The 25,767-nt window shown below is 31.5% G+C and overlaps 2 protein-coding genes across 16 annotated transcripts in view; one reads left to right on the top strand and one right to left on the bottom strand.

The window, feature by feature from the left end:
- The first annotated feature begins 6,890 nt into the window (after positions 1-6,890).
- On the top strand, positions 6,891-10,205 carry LOC130441893 (seipin). Of its 3 annotated transcripts, none has more exons than XM_056775738.1 (7): positions 6,911-7,333; positions 7,478-7,644; positions 7,758-7,960; positions 8,104-8,242; positions 8,434-8,553; positions 9,146-9,415; positions 9,953-10,099. In XM_056775738.1, the coding sequence occupies exons 1-6, from the start codon at positions 7,029-7,031 to the stop codon at positions 9,376-9,378; spliced, it is 1,167 nt and encodes a 388-aa protein (XP_056631716.1). In that variant the 5' UTR covers positions 6,911-7,028; the 3' UTR covers positions 9,379-9,415; positions 9,953-10,099. The 3 variants fall into 3 exon arrangements, with proteins under 3 accessions (XP_056631719.1, XP_056631716.1, XP_056631718.1); XM_056775740.1 differs by lacking the exon at positions 9,953-10,099 and adding an exon at positions 9,474-9,601; XM_056775741.1 differs by lacking the exon at positions 9,146-9,415 and having other exon boundaries at positions 6,891-7,333; positions 9,953-10,205.
- Positions 10,206-10,350: 145 nt separating this feature from the next.
- LOC130441892 (ryanodine receptor) overlaps positions 10,351-25,767 on the bottom strand; it is a 39,214-nt gene continuing 23,797 nt past the window's right edge. For 8 of the 13 annotated variants that reach the window (XM_056775733.1, XM_056775736.1, XM_056775734.1 and 5 more), the window contains 28 exons: positions 25,594-25,748; positions 25,256-25,534; positions 24,397-25,197; positions 23,935-24,338; positions 23,335-23,872; positions 23,050-23,185; positions 22,748-22,993; positions 22,507-22,696; positions 21,998-22,271; positions 21,638-21,940; positions 21,421-21,579; positions 19,824-20,048; positions 18,664-18,776; positions 17,963-18,305; positions 17,466-17,787; positions 16,794-16,883; positions 16,484-16,742; positions 16,068-16,430; positions 15,691-16,009; positions 14,887-15,301; positions 14,509-14,821; positions 14,207-14,453; positions 13,781-14,154; positions 12,697-12,855; positions 11,928-12,267; positions 11,662-11,818; positions 11,363-11,528; positions 10,351-11,256 (listed from right to left, as the gene is read on the bottom strand). In XM_056775733.1, coding sequence (XP_056631711.1) covers positions 11,097-11,256; positions 11,363-11,528; positions 11,662-11,818; positions 11,928-12,267; positions 12,697-12,855; positions 13,781-14,154; positions 14,207-14,453; positions 14,509-14,821; positions 14,887-15,301; positions 15,691-16,009; positions 16,068-16,430; positions 16,484-16,742; positions 16,794-16,883; positions 17,466-17,787; positions 17,963-18,305; positions 18,664-18,776; positions 19,824-20,048; positions 21,421-21,579; positions 21,638-21,940; positions 21,998-22,271; positions 22,507-22,696; positions 22,748-22,993; positions 23,050-23,185; positions 23,335-23,872; positions 23,935-24,338; positions 24,397-25,197; positions 25,256-25,534; positions 25,594-25,748 — 7,850 coding nt within the window. In that variant the 3' untranslated portion in view covers positions 10,351-11,096. Of the gene's footprint in view, positions 11,257-11,362; positions 11,529-11,661; positions 11,819-11,927; positions 12,268-12,696; positions 12,856-13,780; positions 14,155-14,206; positions 14,454-14,508; positions 14,822-14,886; positions 15,302-15,690; positions 16,010-16,067; positions 16,431-16,483; positions 16,743-16,793; positions 16,884-17,465; positions 17,788-17,962; positions 18,306-18,663; positions 18,777-19,823; positions 20,049-21,420; positions 21,580-21,637; positions 21,941-21,997; positions 22,272-22,506; positions 22,697-22,747; positions 22,994-23,049; positions 23,186-23,334; positions 23,873-23,934; positions 24,339-24,396; positions 25,198-25,255; positions 25,535-25,593; positions 25,752-25,767 lie in introns of all 13 variants that reach the window. The other 5 variants (XM_056775735.1, XM_056775737.1, XM_056775728.1 and 2 more) reach the window with 1 other exon arrangement.

Here is a 25,767-nt window from a genome sequence, read left to right on the forward strand (position 1 = left end):
TCATTGGAAAATTGTGGTTAGATATTCTGCTGGCCTACTTTCCGGCCTTCATTTACTGATCAACTCGACTTGGGTTAAATGTACGGCAAATATTTCTAGCTGGGTAAATCCTCACTTTGGCATTCAATGTTGGGTCCTAATTAACAGTGATGTTTCACAGAAATACACAAGGCAATTGAAGTGAATAATACTTTACTTCCATTAATACAGTAATGATCTAATTTCATGATAAAAATATTTATAAAAAAAAGAGATTATATCTCTAAAACATATTTTGTAGAATACATGTTTTACGAAATTAATGAGCAACAGTAATTTAGCAGATACGTCGATGGTAGAAGACTTTCATAATTATACTAAAATAGAAATTCAATAGTTGGGGATTAACCTATAACATGTTGCTGCTAATTACCATTTTTGGCCTTATTAACTTATCTATCAGAATCTTAGACTGATATAATGAATTGATATGTTTCGCCGGTTTTTGAACTGGTCTAGCCAAATTTTCTTGTAATTATAGTTAAACCTATCCAAAACTATTTAGGACAGTGAATAAAAAATTAAAACAGTTGCAGTTCCTAGAAAGAAGTAATTTCGATTTGTATGTTTAAATTCCTACTATCAATAAAATTAGTAATTAGTATTATGAAAATTGATTTAATAGCATTGCTGATGGGATCAAAAGTAGCATATTAAAACGAATGTAGTAGAAACATTGATATTTTTCAATTATCGCAAATAATATGAGTCTAATTGATTGTGATTATAGTTTGAAACTGATTTAAAAGTGAAAAAACTGTTTTCTTGTATTAATATGATTATTGGTATACATGATTTTGTTCATTAAAATCATCCGAAAGCAATTAGGTGTTAAAATTGACCTCGAACATCTGTACTTTCAACTATTTGAGGTTATGTAATCGTAAAATAGCATTCTGAGTACTTTTGAGGTTATTGCACAGCAGATACAAAATTTTAAATCTTTACATATGATTTTTCATCTACTTGTAATACCAATTTGGAGTAAGGGATAAACTGTTTCCATCTGTAAAACCACATTCTGATGTTTATGGGGTTGTTTAATACTAATTTAGAAATACAAAACTGAAATTCATCCACAAATATTAAAGATCAAAAAAAGTGTTAAAAAATAATTTTTTAAAATCAAATAGTTTATAGTTTCTTACACTTTTAATTTAGAAGTGAATATCTACAATTTGTCATAACAGGGCCATATTTAGACCAAATTTCGATATCATGAAGAATATTATTTCAAAATCGACATCAAGAAGATGAATGTATTTTGAATTTAAACATTCTTTGTAAAAAAATTGGTCGAAAATGAAAGAAAGCATATACCAAAAAAGAATTTTATAAACAAACTTAAAAACTCTAAATCAACACCAATAGGTGATGTGCTATATTTTTAATTGAAATAATTTCGTAATCAGTTCTGATTCTATTATTACCTACTCATTTTATTTGTGGTTATTGGAAAAAATTGGAGATGAAATTGCTTTTTTCTAGGCTGTTCTGGAATAAAAAAAAACTACAACAGCTAAAGCTCAATGATTCAATTTATAAAATGATATTTCATATCAAACCATTCACATTAAAAATTAACTTGCCTCTAATGGATATGCACACTTTTCAGCGATACTTCAAACGCTTGCGAAGTTTTTCTCAATCACTAGTTCACCCTAACTGAAAATAAGGTTTAGGTAATTGATTGCCTTGAATTTCCATCACTACCTTGCTTTTTCACAACGTAAAGTTGTGAATGTAAAAGGTTATTCATTATAGCCCTTAACATCGTTATTAAAAAGTTTTGTAATAATGACTTAATTTTGTTAATATTCTATTGAAATTTCAATAATGTGTACATTTTGAAAGGTATTGTCATAAAATTATATTTAGAAACGAAATTCCCTGCCGATATCATTAGTTTAAAGATAGAATAGGCTTTTTCTTATCATCCGGTTTCCTGTTTTTACTAATTTCCTTCAATCCACTTCCTTTTCAATTTTCCGTTCCTACTTAATTCTCTTCTCCTTTCTCTTCCCCTTCTCCTTCTCCTCTTTTTGTTTTACGATTACGTTTTCTTCTCCATTTTCTTCTACTGTTCTTATTCCTTTTTCTTATAATTTTTTATATAAACCCAAACTTTTTGCGTGTTTTCTTTCTCATCTGCTTTCTTTCCGTCATTTTTTTCAATTCCTTTTTCATTATATTTGTCTTTTAATATCCGTTCTATTCTTTTTTTGTTCTCATACTTTCCTACTGCTTTTGTTTGTGTTTATCATTATTTCTCTCTCGTCTCCGTTTCTTTTTGTTTTATTTGTTCTATTACCTATTTCTTTTTGTCTCCTTTTCTTTTTATTTGCCGTTCATTCTTAATTCTGTTTCACTTTCACTTATTTTTTCTATTCACTCTTGTTTTGTTCATACTTTTGATTCAAGTTTCGTTTCTTTCTCTAAACAATTTTAATACGGAATGAGAAGAATTAATCATAACGAATACGGTAGCTTTGCAATTTTATCAAATTAATTTGTTCTAAATTGAATTCCTTATGAACACGATCACCTTGTACATTCAAACTTGTTATTAAAATAAAATTTATTCTTGCCTACCCAAATTCTATATATTTTGAAACCAATTACAAACAATTTTTGATTAAAGCTTCGCATCTGCAATTATCGATATGAAAGCTTCATTTTGTACATTACATTTATGTTTGTAAATATGAATATTAGTATTTTTGAGAAAATTTCTTCCACGTGACAGCCCTAACATAAGGGTTCACCAGTACATTCGTTCAGGTATGTTGAATGCGGGATCAAATATTGTAGTTAGAGATTTTAAATGTTTGGTATCTACCTCCTTTATTTGGAGTTGTTTCTTATGATTCATATGCCTGTTCGTCACTAGTTAGTGTCAAAATAGATAAGTTTCCATAATTGCAATCAAACACACATTTTTATTAATATATAAACTATACTACACTATGAAAATTCAATATAATCAAAGATGCAGTAGAAACGTTTATACATAATTTTTTTGATTTTGAAAAAAATTTAAAACAAATAACCAAAAATTTATTTAAATCAGCACGATTTTTACAATTAGAAGTGTCTTCGTCCTCCGTGTTGTTGTTTCTGCTTTATCTTTCTTCTTCCCTTTTCCTTTTCTTCTCGATTACTTTTTATAGTTTTCGTTTTCCTTCCTTCTTTCTATTTATACCCTATTCTTGCTTTATCTGTCTCCTTTCTGTTTTTTTCATTTTCTTCATACTCTTTTTCTTGAACTACTTTTTATTTTTCCTGATTTTTCTGTTTTCTTTTTAATGTTTTCATTTTTATGTTTCCGAATATAGTTAAATGGACATAATTATGAATCTGCTAGAAACGTCTCTTTTTTGATGTTAGCTGTAAATAGTTAAGAGATGTGATATCAAATCAATTTGATCTTACACACACCAGTGGTACCAATAATTCAAATGCACACAACACTTAAAAACTTATATCCAATTCGATAATTATGAAAATGTTATTGGAATTGTGTCGTTTTTTTTATTTTGTTGATGTTTCATTATAATTATTAACGCCAAAAATCAAAACTTTTTTGAGGTTAGGTTATGAAATTTTCAATCAAGAATACAATATAAAAAATAGCTCCAATATTCATAATTATTTTGAGCTAATCCAGAGCAAAAAAATTAATAAATGTATAAAAATATAATATAAAAAGTTTGTTGGCGTGAATAATAATCATAATCACAAAGTTCGTACACTCAAAAAAATATTCTTTGTACATCAGTAGAAAAGCACAATTCCAATATTTTTGAAAACGTATCTCTTGAAATTCTACTATCACTTGAAATTCTAACAATTAAAAATTAATAAAAAACAAAATTACTAAATCTTATAAAGTCGATAAAATTATACCCTGCATAAATTATAAAAGTAAAAATTTTTACTCATTTTTTGCTATGTAGATTAGATGAAACCGTCCAATTAAATGATATACATATATATATATATATAGGATGTTTCATAATTAAAGTTCATAAACAGGAGTAGACTATTAGTTGCAATGTTCATATCTACTTGGAGATCCGAGTTGGTTGAAACTTACAGACAATACAAAAATATAAATTTCCAAAAAAAAAACATTCCAACAAATTCTAGAAGGAAATGGAAATAACTAGCATTAAGAGAATATATTTTTAAATCATGTCAAAAATGAATTTGAAAAATCTTATAATTGTAAGATGAATCAATCAGGCTAAAAATTCAGTTTGGCAATCTAAACTCCCAAAAACTATTAATTTATTATAAATTTTCTAGTAGTAATTTTGTTTATTCGTTTATGGACAAAAATATGAGACAACCACTAACTTGTGTACATATCTGAACTTGAAGATGAGCTATAACTTTTGTAGAGTAAAGACTGCGGTGTGGTCCAATATTTTCAAAAGAAAAAAATATGTACACTTATACATATCCATTCGAGATGGAAAAATACTATATTTTTCTAGATAAGGTTATGTTATTTATTTATTGAAAACGTTTTCGATAGGAAGGAGACACAAAAATATTTATTATTTCTTAAAATCAAAAAATAATGTAATAATAACATTTTATTTCTTATTTCCAAAGAGAACATATTCCATATATTGCAAAGAACTGATTCATGTCTCTGATTTATTCGTTCAAAAGTTTCACTGATGTTTCCACCACTAAATTAAAGTTAAAATATGTGTCTTTCACATTCTTCACTAAATTTTGAACATTTATATAAAGACCGTTGATGTATTAAAATTTCACACATTTCGTTAGTAGTTAGTAAGAGTTAGTAAAGCTTTCATTTTTTTTTTTAATTATCAAAAAGTTACTAGTTTATTAACTATTTGGTTTCATTTACTTCCTTTAAGTATTTTTTTAAAAGTAAACACAAATTTGATTAACATATTAACCTTGGATTAGGGTATTAAGAATGTAAACACAATGTTGGTCATAGATTTAGAAACGGAACCAGATAGGTATTTACACATGAATATTCACACATAAATTATATGAAAAATTGCAATATTTAACAAAATATTGCAATAAATATTATAACGTAATAATTTTTTTATCAACATGTTTAATCCTTATATTTCAAAATTACACTATTCACTAGAGAATATTAATCACAATACCAAAAAATTTTTGTCTACTAATAAATACTTTGAATCGAACTGAAAAAAGAATTTTATGAAATCATGTCAAGTAAATATTGAAACTTGAAGGTTTTGTATATATAAATAATTGTGTGCCTTCTTTCAATCAAGAAGCTTTGACTATTGCTTTAAATATTGTTAACTATCATAAGTAAAAACGTAACTGGTAGATAATAGCTGTAAAATACATGTATATTACATCTAGTTTAAAATGTATTATTACCTCATTACAAAGAATTATCATCATGTATATTCGATCCAAATATTTAGGGATATTAAATGATTATACGAAATTGTGATAAGTATAAAAATATTAATACTGCAAAAACGGCATGTAATTGTTAAAATGTGCACGTTCGAAATTTTATAATCCAAAGACAAATATATTGATTTTTGTTGAAAGGATACATAAAAATTTTATTATGATTTTTAGGAATACACCAAAACGTCTGGTACTATTTCCTGGATTCTACTACTACTTTCTTTACTGGATATATTTTAAGCTAGATTGAGAGATTCAATTTCAAAAATTTTATTAATGCTTAATATCCTTTAGGTATATATATTCGATATATAGCATATTAGGGTATTAAAGAATATCGTTGAAAATACTTAAAAACGTACATTTGGCATACATGCACGAACATTTTATTCATCTTCAATAGAGTGGAAGAATCTTTAATACGCTTACATTTCATTAATTGTAAAGTACTGTCAATAGCACATTATATACATTGTATTTTCTTTTATGTGTTTTATTTCTTTCCAATCTCGTATTTCCCATGCTTTATGATATGCAGAACACGTGTATGAAATAAGGACTTCCCATTCTACAGTCATTATTTTATTATAATGTTCTTATTTATATACAGTATTAATCACATAACGAGCGGGATAAATTTATACACGCGGTATATCTTACCTACGTCATTTATTTATACACTAACTATTCACTAACACTTACACACTTAACTATTTACTAATATTTATATATACATTTAACTTCTAATTCATCTAAATACACCATTTAGTTCACTTTTGTAATCACTGTAATCATTGTCGTAAACAAACAGAAAGTCCTTCTTAGAAATTATCTCCATGAAAAAGTCACAAAGAAGAACTAAACGGACATCACGAAAAAAAATACCCGGTGCATCCCCTAAACTTTAGCTTCGTTAACATATTTAAAACAGGACCGGCTTCACGATCCATATCAATTGGCGATTTCATAACACTATATAGATGTTACATTTGAAACGGATGGTACAATTTCTAACACAAAATATTTCTTCACACATTCGATACATTGAACTGAAACCTTGAAGCAGTTCGGTGGAAAGGGTACAAGATTTCATTTCTATCTATGACTACATTATTTTCCCTATACCAATAAATATATGCTGTTCAACAATAGAAGAATAATAAAGAAATTAGTATTTTGGTTAGTTCAGGAGGTAACAAGATTATGTGTTGATTTATGTCTCGATAATGTCATTGGTTGTTCAAATTAAATTGAAAGTAGTTACTTTAAATCACGTCTTTAAATTCAATGGTTGTTTCGTATAAACTTAGCTTAATTTCTAACGCGAATTAATGCCAACTTAAAGCTCATACTTTTTACTAACCACCACAGAACAATTCGCGTCTTTATGCTGAACCTCTATTTTTGTGCTTATTCTATGGTATAACCCTGCTTTTATCTTAAAATGTCAAAGTCGAAGTATTTGATTATTCGAACCAAAACAAAATTTTATAGCAGTAATTTTATTTTATACTTAATAGTCATTCCTTATCAGTATCGATGTAATGATTTATGGTAAAATGTCTGTTTTATTCTCTTCGATAACTACGGTTTTACGTTTAGGACCAAGAGAATATGTAAGACAAAAATTCAAATTACCATTAATAAAATTTATACATGATACATTAAAGTTGTATAAGACTCGGACAAAAGCAGGAGTGGATACTATTAAAGAAGTTTTATTTAGAGGTACAGTGATAGCTTTAATAACAGCCCTTTTAGTTTGGTTATCAATATTTATGTACGTCGCATTTTATTATGTATATGTACCAGCAGTATCACATGAACGTCCAGTGCACTTAAAATTTAAGTAAGTACAAGTACTTTGATCATTTATCATAGTATCCATCTTTTTCCAAATTTTGTTTTAGGAACATGTTATGTAATAAAAATTATTTAATATAATATTCAACTTCACCACACAGGTAGTATTAACTTAGCATATTTTTCATAGGCCATGTGGGGCGACAGATCAGTATACAGTTGAAAAAAAAGCGATTTGTAGTTTTCCTTCTGCACACGTAAAGCTAACAAAGAAACAGCAACTCTTAATGAATGGACAAGCATACAAAATACACTTAAATTTAGAAATGCCAGAATCACCTGCCAATCGGGAACTAGGTTAGTTTTATTTAATTTTATTCTTATAAAGCTCAATGTAAGTATTCAGCAACTACATATTTTATTATTTATTAAAAAGGGCATAACTGATTGTATTTTTAAATCACTCTTAGGTATGTTTATGGTATGTGTAGAATTTATGGGTAAAAATGGAAATCTTCTAAATAATTCCTGTAGATCTGCAATGCTGCACTACAGAGGATTAATACTGGATACTCTGTACAAGTTATTCTTCAGTCCTTTTTATATTCTGGGTTCAGCAGAAGAGAAACAGACTGTTAAAATTGAACTTTTTGCAGATTATGAAGAAAGAGAAGTAATAATTCATAATCATTCACATCATAGTTAATATTTCTTGTTAGTTTTAATGTTCATTTGTGTGCTGTTTATATTACCTTGTTCTCCTGTTTTAATGCTTCCACCACAATTAATTTATCCTATGTGTTCACTCTGTTTTAGGATGAACCAGTGACTGATATTTTTATTGAAATACAAACCCGAAATATTGAAGTTTATTCAGCCAAATTCACAGTAGATGCTCAGTTTAGTGGATTGCGGTATGTGATGTTCCATTGGCCAGTTGTATCTGCAGCCATGGGTAAGTTTGAAATTAATTATAATTCACTGAGTGAATTTGGTTTTGATATCAGTATCCACAAACAATAAAAATATTCCTTGTTAGGAAAATTTAGAAAATCCCTTATTGTATAAAAATTGGGGCGTAATCAGTTCAATTTTGGCTCATCAAAGCAAAGTATAGTTGGAGTATTAACTTTTCTTTTATTACAGGTATTACCGCTAACTTATTCTTCATTGCACTCGTTTGTTTTATAAGCTGGTACCAAATAATCAATTCCGAAGAATATATAGAATATCTTGAAATTGAAAAGACTAAAAAGACAGACAATGGTAAGTGTATTCACTAAAACGTGAAGTATATAGATGTATAATTTAGTATTTGCTCTCATACTGGTGATGGTTTCAATATTTTGATAAATATTAACCTTATTCTGTTAATTCACTCAGGACTAATAAAGTCACAGGTGAATAAAGTTCTAATGTGGTAGTAGACCCAAGCTTTCAATTGTGTACTATTGGTTGTGTTAATAGATGTAAGGACTTGAAACAAATAGATATTAAATGTAAATTTTTGTTGGAAAGTCAAGGAATTTTCAGAAAACCTTCTGCTTACAATTTGCTTTGACAAATTTGAGAAAAACAATAATTGCAAGCTTTCAACAACTGGGCCACCTTAGAAAGTTGAAATTTTACTTGGGTTATGATAATGGTTGATTTTTTAAACAAATGTTCATATTACCAGTCAGCTATTTGAAATAAGCAGCAGAAATAATGTAAACACCGGCTCTAATCATTTTTGTTGCTTACATTCTTCAAAATCCTCCATCAACTCTGGAAGTGGTTTAAAAATTGTAGCTAACACTGTGGTAATGGTTACTGATTATACTGAACCATAAACAGTGATATTATTGTTTTCTTTCAGATGAGTGTAAAGGTTTAAAGGTACCAAGTATCCTGGATAACGTGTTAGAAAGTGATCTAGGAACTCTAACCCTACTTCCAGTATTTGTAGGTTTAGATGTGGGCTCATCTGTATTTTCCTATTTGAATAACAACATTTTGAATATTCCTTCAAGGCTTGCAAGATATATTATTGATATTAGTGAATATAATTATTTTAAACAAATAGAAACAAATGATATGAAGTTGAGATAAATGGTGGTTAGCTATTGGGTTAATATTTTTAAACTAGGTAGATAATATCTTATTTTTGACTTTAATGGAACTTGAATATAAATAAATTTATGCAGATGTACCATATTTGGATAATTAAACTGTAGTCTAGTTCATGTGTGATTCAACATTAGAACCGGAATGATGTCCAGAAGAATGTATTTTAAAATATTTTGACACATAAAAAATTGGAAAAAAAGAAAAAGCAATGTTTCCATTTTTTATAGTAAAGGTTTAAAAACTCAAACACCAATTAAGTTATATAATGAAGAGATTCTTAAAGAGAGTTTCGCTTCCCAAAACGCGTATTTCTAAATAGGAGCATAGAGATTTATTTTCAAAAAATAGATTGGAAATTTTAATAATGGAGGTAGAATTTTGTGGAAAGTAAATCAAGCCCCTGGTAAGTAAGTAAGTGTAGGTGTACTTTTCTACTAATTTCCAGTACCATGTACCAATGAACTGTCACATTCGTACCAGAACTGGCTTTGTATATTAAAATTCTTCTAGTCTATACATTCAATAAACTCACATTCACTATAATTTTTTTTTGTAGATTCAGAATCATCATATTCCGTAGATTATGATGAAACATCAATGCTAGAGGAATCGCATTATGAGGGTAGAAGAGAATCCAGAAATGAGGACTTTGTCGAAAATGTAGAGTCATAAAATTAATATATAAATATAAATAAAAAATAAACTGTACAAGATTTCTATATTAGGGACAAATGTGATTCACCTTTATATATGTACTATCATTTCTATCTAAATCTATGTGCTGAATAAATAAATTTGCTTGGAACTTATAGGCTGTAAATTCTACAGTTGAAATTAATTTTATATGAACGAGGTTTTGCTTAATTGTCCTTTAATTTAATTAATCGATTTTTAAACTTTTGTTAATCAATCATCATATGCTGTAGTTATTTTCCATAATAAGTATTCAGTATTGGGACACCAAAAACAATTCCAATGATTCAATTTATTATATAGTAATGAAGGTTTACTTGTCGCTTGATTTGTACTGAACACTTTTCTTGCTTTTGTTAATTAATCATCACCTCTGGTTTAGTAGCTTCAGCAGTTGCCACATATTTCTACTTACCTACCCCAAATCCTCTTTTCCTTGTTTATTTTCGATAGTAAGCGACAACAAAAACACTTCCAATGATACATCCATTGTATAGTAACGAATATTTACTTATATGTAGTTCATTTCTCCAAAACTGAACAATTCTCATGCTTTTGTTAGTCAATCATCACTGGTTTAGTAGATTTATTATTTTTTTAAAGTATTTGGTGATTAGGATTTTTGATAGGATAGGTAAGGGTAGGATACTCAAATTAAAGTCGAAATTAACAGGAAAATATTTGAATTGATTGAAATTACAGAACTTCGAAATCCTAACTGCTTAAACATTCGAAAATTTTAACAAACTTGTACCGTCGTTTTTGAAATAGTTGCAAGCAAACGTTTCACATTATACTCAAAATAGAAATTTGTAAAATTTTTTTTTCTCCTATTGGAAATTGTTAACTTACTGAAGTTCTTGTTAAGTAATGTGAAAGTCTTACATAATAATCAGTACTTTTGCTCGCAAAATTGACCGATTTTGCTGTTAGGGGCTCATAAAATTTAATAATTACGAATTTGAGCATAAGAAAATGATTATTAATTATTATTATTAAGACTAATATCAACCGCCGCCTCCTCCCAGTTCGTCTTCGTACTGTTTGCGGAAACAGTCTCCCACCGGGAAGAAATCCCAACATCGCTGTTCGTACATATTCCATACGTAGGTCTCTTGACCGGTATGTTCCGTGTCTGGTTTGTTAATTAGATGCATAAGGAAGAACCTGAAAAAAACTTCATTTTAACGGAAAAATGTCAAAACTTCTTTTGCTGTTGATAAATTATTAGTTATCATCAAGTAGATGAAACCAAATATGAAATTATACTAACATATAATTAGCTAGGTTGTGCTCCTGTTGGACATGTGTATCAAATCCATGTGGTACTTTATCAAAATAATCCTTCCCTATACCACATATGAAACAATTCGACTCCATATCTTCCTTTACACTTTCCAACTGATCACGTAGTTCTCCAAATGCGTCGATGATCAAACCTAAAAATTATATGATGTAATACAATCAAATATTGATAATAATAAATCATAAGTATTCTCATTAGAAACTGTCACTGAATATGTCCGGAAAAAAGTGAATACAAGTAAATATTTATTCTAAAATCAAACTAACCTTGTATAATGGCCAATAGTATAACAATAACGAAAAAGAAGAAAGTTATATCAAACATAATACGGTATACTTCGTAATCATCGCCATCTGGTGGTTCGATTTCGTCACCTATACCACCACCAGCTCTGACACCTTTGTAAAGATGGAATACGAAACACTAAAACAAAATATGCAGTCATTAGTACCCAGGGTTCAATTATTTATTTGAAAAATAAAATTTTTAAACGTTTCATTTTCTTTAATCAAATGAATTATATACTACTTACTGTTAACATATCGTGACACTTCTTATCAACTTCCTCGTCTTCTTCTTGAACATAAAATTTCCTAAAGAAGTTGAATGCTATAACCGTATAAATATATACTATGATCGTCAACAACATCACTGTTAATACAAGTTGTTTTCCGTTATGAGTAACAGATTGTAAGATCGTGCGTAACGTTTTAAAACCAACGGCTACGTCGAGTAAATGAGCGGCGAAAAAGAAATTATTGAAGTTGCCCAAAATAGAAAAAGTGAAATACCATAAGGAATACAAGAAAGCGTTATCCGTTATCGTAACACCTGATTTCCATATTTGGTATCTCCAATCGATATTTACAATTCTAAAAAACGAAAAAGATTTTTTAGATAAATGGTAATAGTCTAAGCGTAATACAAAAAGTAATCACCAATTACTTGCTTGAAGGGAATAAGTCGTTTAATTATTCAACTTATTTTTCTTGCATATATACTAATATGCAGTTATCAGTATACTGGGGTGTTCTTGAATGCTCTAGACTGGTCTGTTAAAATTTCTTAATAGTTGCTGTAAACTGTGTTATATGAAGTGGCATACTATCCATAATTGAAAATGCTACCAATAATGAAATAGATGTATTACCAAATCCGAAAATGTATTCAGTCCTTCAAGCAAGCTCACCAGAGAAATAATTCAATATTGACTGGTGATAGGAAAAGGTATCACTAGAACTGATGAAACTTTTAGAAACAAAAAAAAATCCATGAAGATCAATAGAATAAAATATACTTACAGCGATATAAGATTTTTCTTCTCCTCGGTATCTTGCTGCTGGAATGATGTCTTTTCCATACCCAACAGACTACTGATTGAATCAAAATCGTAAGTTTCACTATATTTCTGGCGTACTTTCTTTTTTATGAACTTATCCCAGTAATTCACAGGAAAAGATCTAAAAAGTAATGATTGGAGCTGTTGAAAATGAAAGAGAAGAATATGTTGATGGATGATGTTAAACAATGAATAATAAATGTTGGGAGAAAAAAAACTGTGTATCGGAACTATCAAACAATTGAAAAAAAAAATAATTTAGGTAGCCAACCATTATAGTTATTCTAGTATAAGTGCCATATTAATAAAATTGTATTATTTAATTTGGTAATTTTTTACTATCAAGCTCCCCTCGATTTTGGGCTCTAGAATATCGAAAAATCATTGATTTCAATTAATTTTTCTTAAATCATTCTTTGTACAGTGGATGAAGAAAATAGACTTCAAATGTTGTCAGAAACTCATTTCTTTGAATATAATCGTTTATAACTTTTTTGCAAAGCATCAAATGAAGTGTTTTTATATAAAAAAATCATTCTTTTACTTTTAATTAACAATAATATGTGAATGAGTACAATTACATGAACGGTTAAAGCCGTGAAACTAATATAAGTTCCCATTTTTTTTATTCCCGTAATTTTTTTCAGTCAAATCAGCGATAAATGATTTAAAAAATAATTCATTGGAATCGGTTGATTATGCGATTTTCTATAGCCAAAAAACGACGAAACTGCTAGCACCACTTCACTCCGGTTATGGTTTTGAACGATTTTTTATCAATCTATTTACTTTTTTCCTTCAGCTAATAATATTTACTTCCACATTTCTCTTTATTAAACTATTTTAATTTTTAATAAGAAATTTTTTTTTAAAATATCCAAAATTATCTTCACAACTTTTTCCATTTCCTGTCATCTCAATAAACAAATCTTCATTAAGCATCCGCATTCTAATAATTTTGTTAAAAAATTTCCATAATAGTGTAGATTATAATGTAAACTTTGTAGTGTGTTTTTGTTTGCAATAAATATATTGGTAACGCTTACTTAGCTGAAATAACCAATTTGTCCCAGTGCGACTTTAAATCGTCATCCTCTGGCTGTTCAGCTATATATAATCCTTCAAATTCCAACCGCCTCGTAATTTCCTTTTCCCTTTTGAAAATAGCTAAAGGTACTTTCAAATGGTAATAAGCTATTAACATGGCTAAAGAAACAATACTATGTAGTACCGCTGCTAACCGCATAACGTGTGCCATGTAATAGAAATCTTCATCAACGTGCACTAATTCTGGTAAATCATTTTCTTCACCGTCGCCCGAACCTGCGCCACTAGAGGAATCGAATCCTGAACCTTCGATGATTTCTGGAATACCTTTGCTACCACTACCGCTACCTGATTCTTCGTTAAGACTGGAAACCTAAATACAAAATATTAGTACAAATTATTTATTCGGTGAAATGCATACAAACCTTGTAGAACAGTAACATGAAATTTATACAAAAAGCCAAAACTAGAGCCACGTATTTCAAATTATAAAAGTTTCTAGCGAGGAACGACACCGCTCTATGTCCATACGAAGCGAAATTAATTTGAGACATGGCAGATGTTTCAACTTGATGAACTTGTTTGCTTTCGGACTCTATTGCTTGCATAGCTGCCTGTTGTGCAGCTTGCGCCTCGACTTTCTCTTGTTGTGCCCTCTTCGCTTGTTCTCCACTATTAAGTTAAATTATAATTATGAACATACGCCTAAAAATTCATCTAAACTCACCCTAAAAGATCAGATAAAGATAACGGTTGTTGCTCAAGACTTTCCATTTCAGCATGTTCTCCATTTTCTTCCGGTGTAGTCTCACCTTCCCCTGAAGAAGGTTGACTTCCTTGCGGTGATTCGTGTGGAGCCATTTTGTACTGTCCGTTATCTTCTTTTGTTATATCGACTCCGAATGCTTGCATCTGCGTATTTGGTTCTTCTGTAGATGGTAGAGATGGCAGTACCCGTAAAGGACCAACTTTTTCTTCTACCACCGTTTGAATAACGGGTTCTTCGACAGCTGGACCTCTCATCAACAACATAAGAATACCTGAAACCATTCATTAGTTGATGAATAACGTTCTTGACGTTTTTTATTTTGTATTACCAACTAACCTAAAATATATTTGATAACAACGGCGACGCCGAAACCTGAATAGTAAAGCGCATAGAATATCATCTTGAAAAAGCCAATAAACAATTCCGCGAACGTCATTTGTTGCATCTCCGATATTTTGTGTTTAATGTTTGATGGACTAAGTGAAGACAAGACGTACGATATTCCTTCTTTGATTGCGGTATATCCTCGTTGTATGGGATTTTTTGTTAATCTATCTTCGTCTTCTTGTTGCATATAACTATAACTAGTCGATCTTTGAGGTCCGCCACCTCCAGAATCTTCCACGGCCATTAAACCACTGGCGTGCTGCATCTCAAAAATGGCATCTTCACAGAAGTTTATAAACGCTTCAAGTTTTTCTTTGTCACCGCCTTCTGTTACTATAGAGTAGAAGAATGCACGTTTGGATTCCTAAAAAATACATATATATACAAGAAAAGACTGATTTTCTCAGTCTCGTCAGAACAGCGTAATGCCTTTATCAGTAAATGCTAATCCCACTTCCAATTACAAACCACTGTAATCGTAGTGAAATGTCAAATAACATTTCATAAATTTGGAAATGCGCATAATATATTATACATTGGTCCTATATCTCCTTTTGTTTTAAAAAAATATATTTTCGAATGAAAACTTCTGAGAAAACAACTTCTTTACTGACTAATATCCAAATAATATTAAAATGGATCTCCTTTTAAGACAGTGACTTATATGGACCATTTCTGATGATTACAAATCGACCGATTTCGACCTATGTGGGTCTCATCAGAATGACGTAATTTTTTCTGAAAACAACTTACTTTAATTTGAGGCTTCTCCCATTGTTCAATATTAGATTCTTTTATTTCGAAATAGACTCGTTCTATACGTTTACTGCCTCCCAAAATTTCAATGCGTCCTAAGAATGGTTCGAAGTAGTTCAGTACCGATCCTGCGGTTTCCAAAAATCTTGCTAATCTAGGTTCGTTGGGCATGTGTTCCGCTAGATTTGTCAATAGAACAGCCAAATTGAAACCTATTTCCTTAGCAGGTTCGTGGAATCTATCGATAAAATCTACGTAATCGATTTTACCATCGTGGTTAGTTTCGCAGCAAGCTAATAAAAATTCGATTTCTTCCCTAAAATATATAATTTTATCAATTTAATTATAAAATTGTCGTAAATTATTATACATACGAGGTGTAGTTCTTTGATTGTTCCATTTTTTCTTTAAAATCTTTAGGATACACCCAACCATCACTGTTCAAATCGATTTCTTGGAAACCGGCGGAAGAAGTTAAAACTTTTAATTTCAAAAACATATCAAAATATTTCAAAATTAGTTCCACATTGCTGGCGCTTTCTACTAGCGTATCCACCATCTGTTTACCGATAGTACCATTAACAACGTTACCTTCAAGCATAGATAACATCATTGTAATCATGTCTTTTTGTAAATTGAGAAGTTCCTTGAGCAAATCCACCTGACTGGTATGTTTGGAAAGTTTATCTTGCATGTGGGAGAAGAGGAAGAGAAAACCACCAACTGCATCCCACAATCTGTAAATTTTTATGTTTACTTACAGTACCACACATTTTGATTCGATCCTCACCTGGAATGAGCTAAAGCTTGCTGGTTAAGGGTACAAGGACCCTGTATAACTTCTGTTAGGGTGTTAAAAACTTGACTGGCTACACCTATGGCTTTGAAAAAATTCCATTTACCAGCTAAATCAATGAGCTCTTTACTAGAGTAGTGCCAATAGAAGTCCATAATGGATTCTTGAAGTCTGAGTAAGTAATCAACGGTACAGATTACTACATTAACTGTTGTGGTATTACCAGCTTGTGTTCTTAAATAGTTCTGCCATTCTGAAAGATTATTCGTTATATAAAATCATTATTCTGACAATGTCCATTTACCTAAATTATGACCCTCACAAGTTAGTTGAATAAATCTGAAAAGGGCACAAGTGAATTCAGCGTCATGCATATTTTTCTCCCCAGCAGCACCTAAAAATAGAAAAACGCATTTAACACATCAAGTTCCCAGTCTAGCAAGAAAAAAATTAATTTTCAAACCAAATTTAATTCAATTCATCTAGAAAATTTCTTTCAAGAGTGATACAATTAGTTCAACAGTTGAAAAAATATTCTATGACTTTTTTAAAGCAAAATTTTTCTTTTGCCTCAAAAATAGGTTCCTCTTACAGCGATTACTTCCTCATGAGGCATTTTTTCAAGTATAAAAACATTCAGTAGCTCCTAGAAGCCAGGCTCTAGAGACTCTCATGGATACGGAAAAAGTTCAATGAAAGGAAATTTGTTTTTTCTACTTATAATAAAGATGGTAAGAGAAATATGAATATATGTTTCCTAGTCACCAGAATATTGTATTATTTGAGTGATCGTTCTTTCTATAAGGCATGAAAAGATCCAACAGCCCCTGGGGGTCAGTTCTGGAGCCTTTCATGGATGCAGAAAAAGTTCAAAGTTCAATGAAAGGAAATTTGTTTCTACTGCTCATAATAAAGATGGTAATAAATATTGAAATGTGATTTGTAGTGATCAGACTGTTATCTTATTCGGACTTACCTTCGGATCCAACTCCAAGACCTTCTGCCTTAGTGTTCCTCTCAAAGGCGTCCAAATCTAATACACTACAACTGTTCATTAATCCGGCAATACTAGTGAAAAACCCTACATCTTTCTTCTCTTTCAAATGATTCAACATTCCCATTTGTATATCAAAGTTACCACCACGAAGGACTGAGATCCCAAGTTGGAGCGTTTTCATTACCATTTCTGAAGGGACGCCTTTACAAGCTGAGATATGGAGCAGAACCATTTCAGCCACTCCTCGATTGGCAAGACGAGCTTGATTGAACAGTAGTTTTTGTTTCTCCATTTCTTGTTCCTAAAATCGAACAAAAAAAATTAATTCTACATTATACGAGATTGGAAAGAATTAGGCGAAAACACTATGAAAAAATTGTTCTTACCATGAATTGAAGCTTCTAAGAAAGCAGATAAAACGACAGTAAAATAACATTAAACTCAACTCAGGTTTAGATAAATCTAAATATATTTACATGAATTGAAGATGCTCCCTCTTCTCCTTCGCCGCCACCTTCTTCTTCGTCGCCTTCCTCTTCTTCTTCACCACAAGATTTAGCGATAATTTCAGCAAAGCTCATGTATAAGGGATCTTCTTGCAACGCTCCGGAACGTTCAGTCATTGCCCCTCTACAGAATGTAGTTACTAATTGAGTCAAAGGATCCGGTTTGTTATCTTCATCTGTGGAATCTTTTTTCTTCAATTCGGCATCTTCGAAACTCTGAGTTAAATCTTCGATCATTACTTCTTGACCGATATTTTCATCTTGTAGCCAAAAGTCACGGTAAGTTCTTATAAATATATTAATTGCACGATGCCTGGAGAGAGAATATCATTAAAAATATACAGTTAGATTTTCAAATTAAAAAAATGTTAGTAAATAAATCGAAAAATAGGTTTTATCTAAATTTGTAGGTAGCTATATACCTGCTCAATTTGTATAGAGGCCTCATCCTGAAGCAAGCCAGTGCAGCTCTTTTTCTAGCGGCTCCCAAAACTTTCTTCCAATTATCTTTGTTATTTTTTGGCTTCGTAGCCTGTTAGTACAGCACAATCGGTAATGAAAAGTTAGATTTATCGGTAAAAAAATTGAAAACAAAAGAATTAGATTGTTAGCATCCAATAATTTTTAATATTTTTAAAAGTCACTCGTCGAAATCTACAAACTTAACAAACCTTGGCAAACTGTGCAAAGAAGCTTGACGGAAGCAAGATAGTACAGCTCGCTTCCTTTGAGTCGAAACAACGCTTCTGTAAACGCCTTTCTGCTGCTGTTGCGGGTGATCGATCTAACAGCCATTTGCAAAATAAAAGAAGATGAAAAAGTGCCCAAAGCAAAATACGATAAAAATGTAAACGTAGAAAAAGTTCGAGTAAGTCATTGAGCAATATGTTAATTCAAGTTTCACATTCTCATTTTGAAATTATTCTATTCAAATATTTGTATTCGTATTCTAGTGTAACTTGTAGAAAAATAAAAATGCTCATGCTCACAGAAGGGTAAGGCCAAGCTAAGGTAAATTTTTGGAGGGATAGCTCCAAAATTGTGTTCAGGCATTGAATCCATTATTTTGTAGTGTGAATATATGCTTTTTGGAATAAATAAAGGATACATTGTGTATTTTTGCAAATTCTTTGATAAATGATAATTAGAATAATTCACATACATCCTCATGTGTGTGTAAGTTTGTATATATTGGGCTATTTCATAAAAAAAATATTTTTCAGCTTCAACTAATCTACTGTGTCAGTTGTGTTGAAGAAATTTCATATTTTTAATGGGGGACTACGACGAAGTGGAGCCACAGTGATTTCACCAATAATTTTCAAGAGAAAATTTAATCAAGAGAAATGTAAGTTTTAAACAATTCATATTAATGAAAGTATTCTGGTTTTGACGTGAGATTTGACCCAGCAAAAAAACCTTGCAAGCTATTAAACTCTTTGCAGTACAAATCCTCAATAATTATAATAAATATTTTCTGTAAGGCCCTGAAGATTTAATTATGCTAACCCATGAAGTTTTATTATAATATAAACCAATAAGAAAATAAACTAAAATACTCCAAACTAATTTTTTTTTCATAAATAGAAAGACAAATATGTAATGCTGAATCAATAAAAAACTCTGATATTAATTTTTAATAATTGGTAACGCAGTTACATAAATATACAGTCGTTCTGAAATGCAATTGATTGAGAGAGTGTAGTGTTTCCATCCCGTCGGCTGAGGTGAGTTTTCATTCTTGACCACCACAAGTCAACTTCTTTTGACAGGCTCAAATCCACGTCCCGATCGTATAAATAAAAAATATGATATGTCGATTTAAACTCACCATATGAAGTCCGTATAGTACTTTACTCATTGCAACTATCCTGTCCACAGTTTCGTCCACTTGATTTTTACCGTTATTGTCTATCGGACTAACTGAAACACTTTTTTTGCTACCTAACTGACTATAGAGATAATGCTGCCATGACATTTCGTCTGCTGGATCAATCTTATCTGGTAATGTCAGTTGGTTTTTGGCAAAATCAATTATTTCGTATTCCGGCATTTTCTAAAACAAATAAAAAAATATACCATCAAAAAATTGAAAACTAGATCTGATGGAAGAGAAAAGATTCTTTTATCACTGTGATTCATACAATAGGAAAAAGGAAAAGCCATATGTTTTTCGATACCATATTGTCAAAAATCATTTTCACATCCAAATTGTCTATCAAATTTTGATATACACTAAGATTGTTTAAAATCTACTGTGTCCTAATGATTTTAATTGTTTAATGACGATCTAATCTCACTTTCAATGTTTTCTTTTTTGAAGTTGAAGATTTCCCTGAGCAAACTTAATCTTCAACCTAATCTCAGCTTTAACGTGTTAGTTTCACGGGTGCGAACGTGATAAATAAACGGGTCTGACTCAGGCCGGTAGTTTTAACACTGCCATATGTAGGGATTTCTTTCTTGTTAAGGTTTTGGTCTTCGTAAAAGAACTTTATTGGTATAGATTTTAGCAAATAAATTGGTTCACAAGTGCTTACAATAATCGAAAAAGGAAACATGAGTTTTATAGAACAAATATTGACTATTTCCTTCGAAAAATTTAAGCCAACCAAAAAGCTGTAATATTTTATGTTTACCTAGCAACGATCAAATTTCAGCGATAATACTGCACTAGTGCAAATTATCGATAATTTGCACTAGTGCCAAATTTTCGTCTAGGATTAATAAACATCATTTGGTTTTAATTTTATATTTTAAGAAAAGGAACAATTATTGTTTATTTTAAATTAAATTTTTCTCAGGAAATAGTCTGCCCAAATGCCCTCTCGTGCATGTCAAATTGTCTCATAATTTCCTCTCGTGCGCATTCGCGCACTCGAGAAAATTAAATTATCGACAATTTGACATGCACTCGGGACATTAATATTGAGTATTTTAACACGTCGTAGCTACAGTTACGTAAAAAAAAGCGCGGTAACCTTCATCATTTTGCATATTATATTAGACTGATGCCCTACTCGATGAAAACTCGTGGCAGTGTCGTGCCTCAAGAGTCGCAGTGGGATGAATACTAACACTTGTGATACCTGTAATATTGTATTGCAAGATTGACTCAATCCTACATAGTGTTGCCAGTCTCCTAAAATTCTAAATTTCAACTTTTTTTTATTTTTGTATTCCATTTGAACGTTTTTTCTAGATACCATAACTCTTTGATCAGTGTATTTTTTGCTTTACAAGTATTTTTATTTTATTTTCATTGAAATATTCTTCGATTTTTTTAGTAACATAGTTAGCAAAAAGATGTTGCTATTGGTACTTATAGACTGAAAGAAAGTATAAAAATGATTGTGTGGTTATCAGGCACTAGATGTTTATTCAAAGTGCCCAAAGGAGATAATAGTTCTTGGTAAATCAAAAATTACCTTCAAAAACCGGTCTTTGCAATGTTGTACTAGTTCTTGTTCACGTCCTGCAAACAGATTCAACCCGACAGGTAGGAGCCGTTTCAAACAGGCTACCATTAACGACGCTTGGATTTCTTTATCTTTATCCCTTTTCTTATCGCGATGTTTTTTCTTTTTCTAAAATTATTCAAAGTGATATTAGCATATACAATGAAAAAAATTGATTTTAACTCACCTTTCCAACAGTAGGTTGGCTACCGTCCGGTACAACAGGTCTTCTAGTTGCAGTTGGCATTATAAGTACCATGTTGTCGATTTCGTTAGCTGAAATAAAGTTTTGTTCTTCCCTGAGGAAATATTGAGATTTTGACCAAATATTGAATATTTCTGCGACGTGATTATAAAGATCTTCAGCTTCAGCTACGTTGTGACGCAACCAATGATTTCTTTGGAGATCGACGTATTTAATCAAAAGAGGATAAAACGAATATATGTCTCTAACTAAAAGTATCCAATCTTCTTGTATCTGCGTTTCAATCTAAAAATATCGATTTAACGATATAAATGTATATTTCACAAGTTTGGTTCTAATTACTTGAGAAGTATCTTCTGATGAACTTTTGATAAATCCTCTCAGACTTTCTTCTTTGTGAAACATAGCTTCAGTTCTTTTCTTTACTCTTTCGGCCAAAGGAAGGAATGGATCTTTGAGTAGCTCCTCACTGCTGTTTATAATAATCTGTTGAGTGTACGCGGCAACTCTGGTCATCCAGGGGGCATTTTCGTTGCCAATGTTCTTTTTAATTAACTTCAGAACGTTTTTCAGTAATTGATTCATGTGTTCTGAAGTTACCATTGATACGTGGGTACTGAAATAAATAAATTATCATTATTAATATTCTTAGTATGAACAATGGAAACGATTATAACAAATTTACTTCACTAAGTAACCCTCTTTAAACGAAAAATTTTCAAAATTAACAAATATACGGTGATGCATTTTGAAAACTGAGAATCAAAATGTCAGACAGTGTAATTGTGAATATTGGTAGTAAACATTGTTTGGTTTTGTATTTGTTTGTTTATTTTTGTACTAAAACTCACCCTCCAGTTGGACTAACGTTATCCGGACCTTGAGACCACCAAAATGGCAAATATGAACATAACATCGGCATAATAACGTCGATAATATGCGGGGAGTCGCTGTAAGTCTTCTCGCTATCAACAAATTGATCTACTTCGGAAATTATAGCTTCAAGAGTTGGCATTGAGCTTTCCATTCTTGCCATTATATCTGAAAATGAAAATATTTTCATATGAACAAAGATGAAAAGTAATTAATTACCTTGCGCCTCTAGAGAATGATCTGCAATTCTGTTTAATAACGAATATTGGTTGTGCTTGTTTAAATGTGGTTCCAAAAAAGCAACAGGAAAAGTCGAGCTAAAAGCTCCTAAACACGATCCTAATGACGGTCTGTATTTTTCCATTTCAGTTTTCAGATATTTTCTGTCATGAGATAGAGTTGGGTCCGTTCCAAGGGTGTATAGGGCTTGTAGAATTTTGTAGGAAGCCACTTGAATTTCGTCAACTGAAATATTACTTATTCAGTGGTTGTTATTGAAATAACACGATTCTATAACTTACGTAACAAATCGCAGCCGTATTCGCAATGGGCGAGGTGATCAAAAAGTGATGTGAGAATAGGTAAAACTACGGCGTTGACATAAAACAAAGACGTCGATGTTTTTAAATGCGTTCCTCTTAAATGACCGTATTTACCCTAGAAAAAAAATGTTTTAATGAGATTTAATGATATTTGAAATTAAAAATAAGCGTGAGCATATCAAGGCCAAATGAATGACCTCTCCTGACCGCTATTTCATTTTGGCACACAATACGTCTGAAACATAAAAAAAGCATAGTACAAACCTCTTGCAAATTAATGATAGTGTGCCCCAAATCATCAGCCGTATTATTGAAAAACGTCAACATCGAGGTCCTTATAAATTCAGGACAGTTCTTCACTAAGGATTTAGCATCTATACCTTTGACCAAAACTTGCAAACACCTTACAGTGATTCTAACATCGGCACCAAAAGCTGCCAACTTGCATCTCAATAGATTGGCCAGTTTACAAAACAAAGCAGCCACCATCTCTTTCTCCTTCAAACTAGCAGCTCCTACGTTATTTGTGGCAGTTGCTATAGTTATGAAATAGTTACGATGAGTGGAAAAGTATTTTTCCATTAGAGGTAGTACGACTTTGGAGAAGAATTTGATATCACGAGACGAAGTCCTGTAAGAACTTCGTCTGCTGAAAGTTTGTGAAGGTTTCAATAGTTTCATGTTAACCGTTGCTCTATCCAAGTATTGAATTAATTTTTCTAGGAGACTGTAGGCGAATCGCAGTTCTATTGCTGGACCAGAAGTAGATTGTTCAGTTTCTGATAATCCGCCACGATTTGGTCTAAAACAAGTAAATGGCAGTAGTTACAACTCTTAAAATGTGGTAACAATTGATTCAAATACCTGTGTAATTTGAATCCTTGATATTGCAAATATTTAAGAAACTCTTGTGATCTCTCTCTATTCTTTTTCTTTTCTTTATCGGTTAGTAGATCGTACGGTACCAGTTGGGGATGAACACCTCCTCCACAAGTTGTCAATTCTTCTCTTTTCTTCTTTGCCCAAATGTCGTGAGCATTTTCGGCCAATCTTTCCGCCATATTTTGCATTTCTCTAGATAGGGTTAGGTTACTCATATCCACAGGATGAGGGTTGTAATTGAAAGCTGAAGCACCTTCGCCGGATTGTCTCATTCCAGAACTCCTATTGTTAGATGGCAAATCAACTTGCTGTTGTTCTACAGACCATCCGATAGCAAGTAGTGCTTTAAGAGATTCTCTAACTGGTTCTTTGTATCTCTCCTTCTCCTAAAAAAAATCAAATCAGAATTACTCTAACCTTGGAATATGTGAAAAGTTTACTAACATAATCATTCAACATTGCGTATGGTTTCAATCTTGGATGAGTTTTGTTGCCTTCCCATCCGGAATAACTCTCTCCGTATTGCCAAGCATTTTCTAGCTTTCTCGAAGCCCAAGCATCATGGTAATGTTCAGAAAACTGTTGGACTATATTGTTCAAGTCGTTGTTCAGAACTATCGATGATGTATTGATAGGTTGTGGATTGTAAGGACCGTCGGTACCAGATTTGTCGGTTTTATTCGTGTACCATTCGTCGTCGTAATTTTTAGATAGAGAATAATCTGGTGGCAGAGCACAACCAATTGCCGTTAGGCACGGTAGCGCTTTTCCGAAAAGTTCCGGATCGTAATCCATCTTGCTTAATGAATCGAATATATTGGAAAATAACATCATGGTTAATCGTTTTTCTTCATCGCTGGATGATCCGTAAATTCCTTGTCCGGCACTAGAACCGTAATATTTAGCACACCTCTCGTAATGTAACGTCAATAATCTTAACGCTACTGTAGTATATTCGGATAGATTAGAGACGTCCACAGTTAACTTTCTAAGTAATTTTAAAAGCATCGACGGTTGTAGTTGACTAGTAAGAGCTACCAAGAAATCGGAAACTGCCTCCCTCTGCCCTTTGGTAAGCATGCGGTTCTTGGAAAGTCTGTAAACAGTGTGTAAAGTTGCGTCCAATAGAGAAGCGTAATTTTCTGCTTCACTATAAAATTTGCTGTGTTGGATGAGTAAGGGGAGGATGGAGTTTCCTATATACCGGTTCATGCTAAGTGCCATATCAGATTCACTTCCATCGTTCTGAAACATTGAAAAATTAGCTATCGGTTGAATTATCATTGGAAAATGATTAACTTACTCTATCGAGCATAGTGGCGCATCTTAAATCAGGTAAGAATGCTTCTTCGAGCAGCTTATAAAACAATTCTTGTGTTTCTATGCCGTATACTCTTTCTAAAAATAATACTACTGATTGCTTGTGCGGTGGAGTCAAACCAGATGGCATGTCAGATTTAGGTCTTTCTTCTCCTGCAGCTGGATTGTGAAGGCTGAATTTGAGACTCAAAACACCCTGGAGGTCTTCTAGAGGTACTAGAGATCGTAGAATAGCTCTTGCTCTGAGTGATTCGTTTTTGCCCTAAATAAAAAAACATCAAAATACTGGTTTGAATTATTTGGAGTACAAGATTTACTTACTACTGCAATTACTGCCGCATCCGGTGCACATCTACCGAGTAAATCGACTAAAGTACAATAGAAATTTAAGATGGCAGCACCAGTGTCAATGTAATCTTCATCGTCATCACCTTCGGGTAACGGATGTGTGAATTGCGCGACATTAACCACTGTTCCTGCTTAAATAAATTATTT

This window comes from Diorhabda sublineata, chromosome 3 (assembly GCF_026230105.1).
Source record: "Diorhabda sublineata isolate icDioSubl1.1 chromosome 3, icDioSubl1.1, whole genome shotgun sequence".
Taxonomy (NCBI): Eukaryota; Metazoa; Arthropoda; class Insecta; order Coleoptera; family Chrysomelidae; genus Diorhabda; species Diorhabda sublineata.

Coding starts and splice junctions, on each gene's coding strand:
- LOC130441893 (XM_056775738.1), top strand. CDS start 7,029: ATGATTTATGGTAAAATGTCTGTTTTATTCTCTTCGATAACTACGGTT. Junction 8,243..8,433: donor AGTTGTATCTGCAGCCATGG/GTAAGTTTGAAA, acceptor CTTTTATTACAG/GTATTACCGCTAACTTATTC. Junction 8,554..9,145: donor GACTAAAAAGACAGACAATG/GTAAGTGTATTC, acceptor GTTTTCTTTCAG/ATGAGTGTAAAGGTTTAAAG.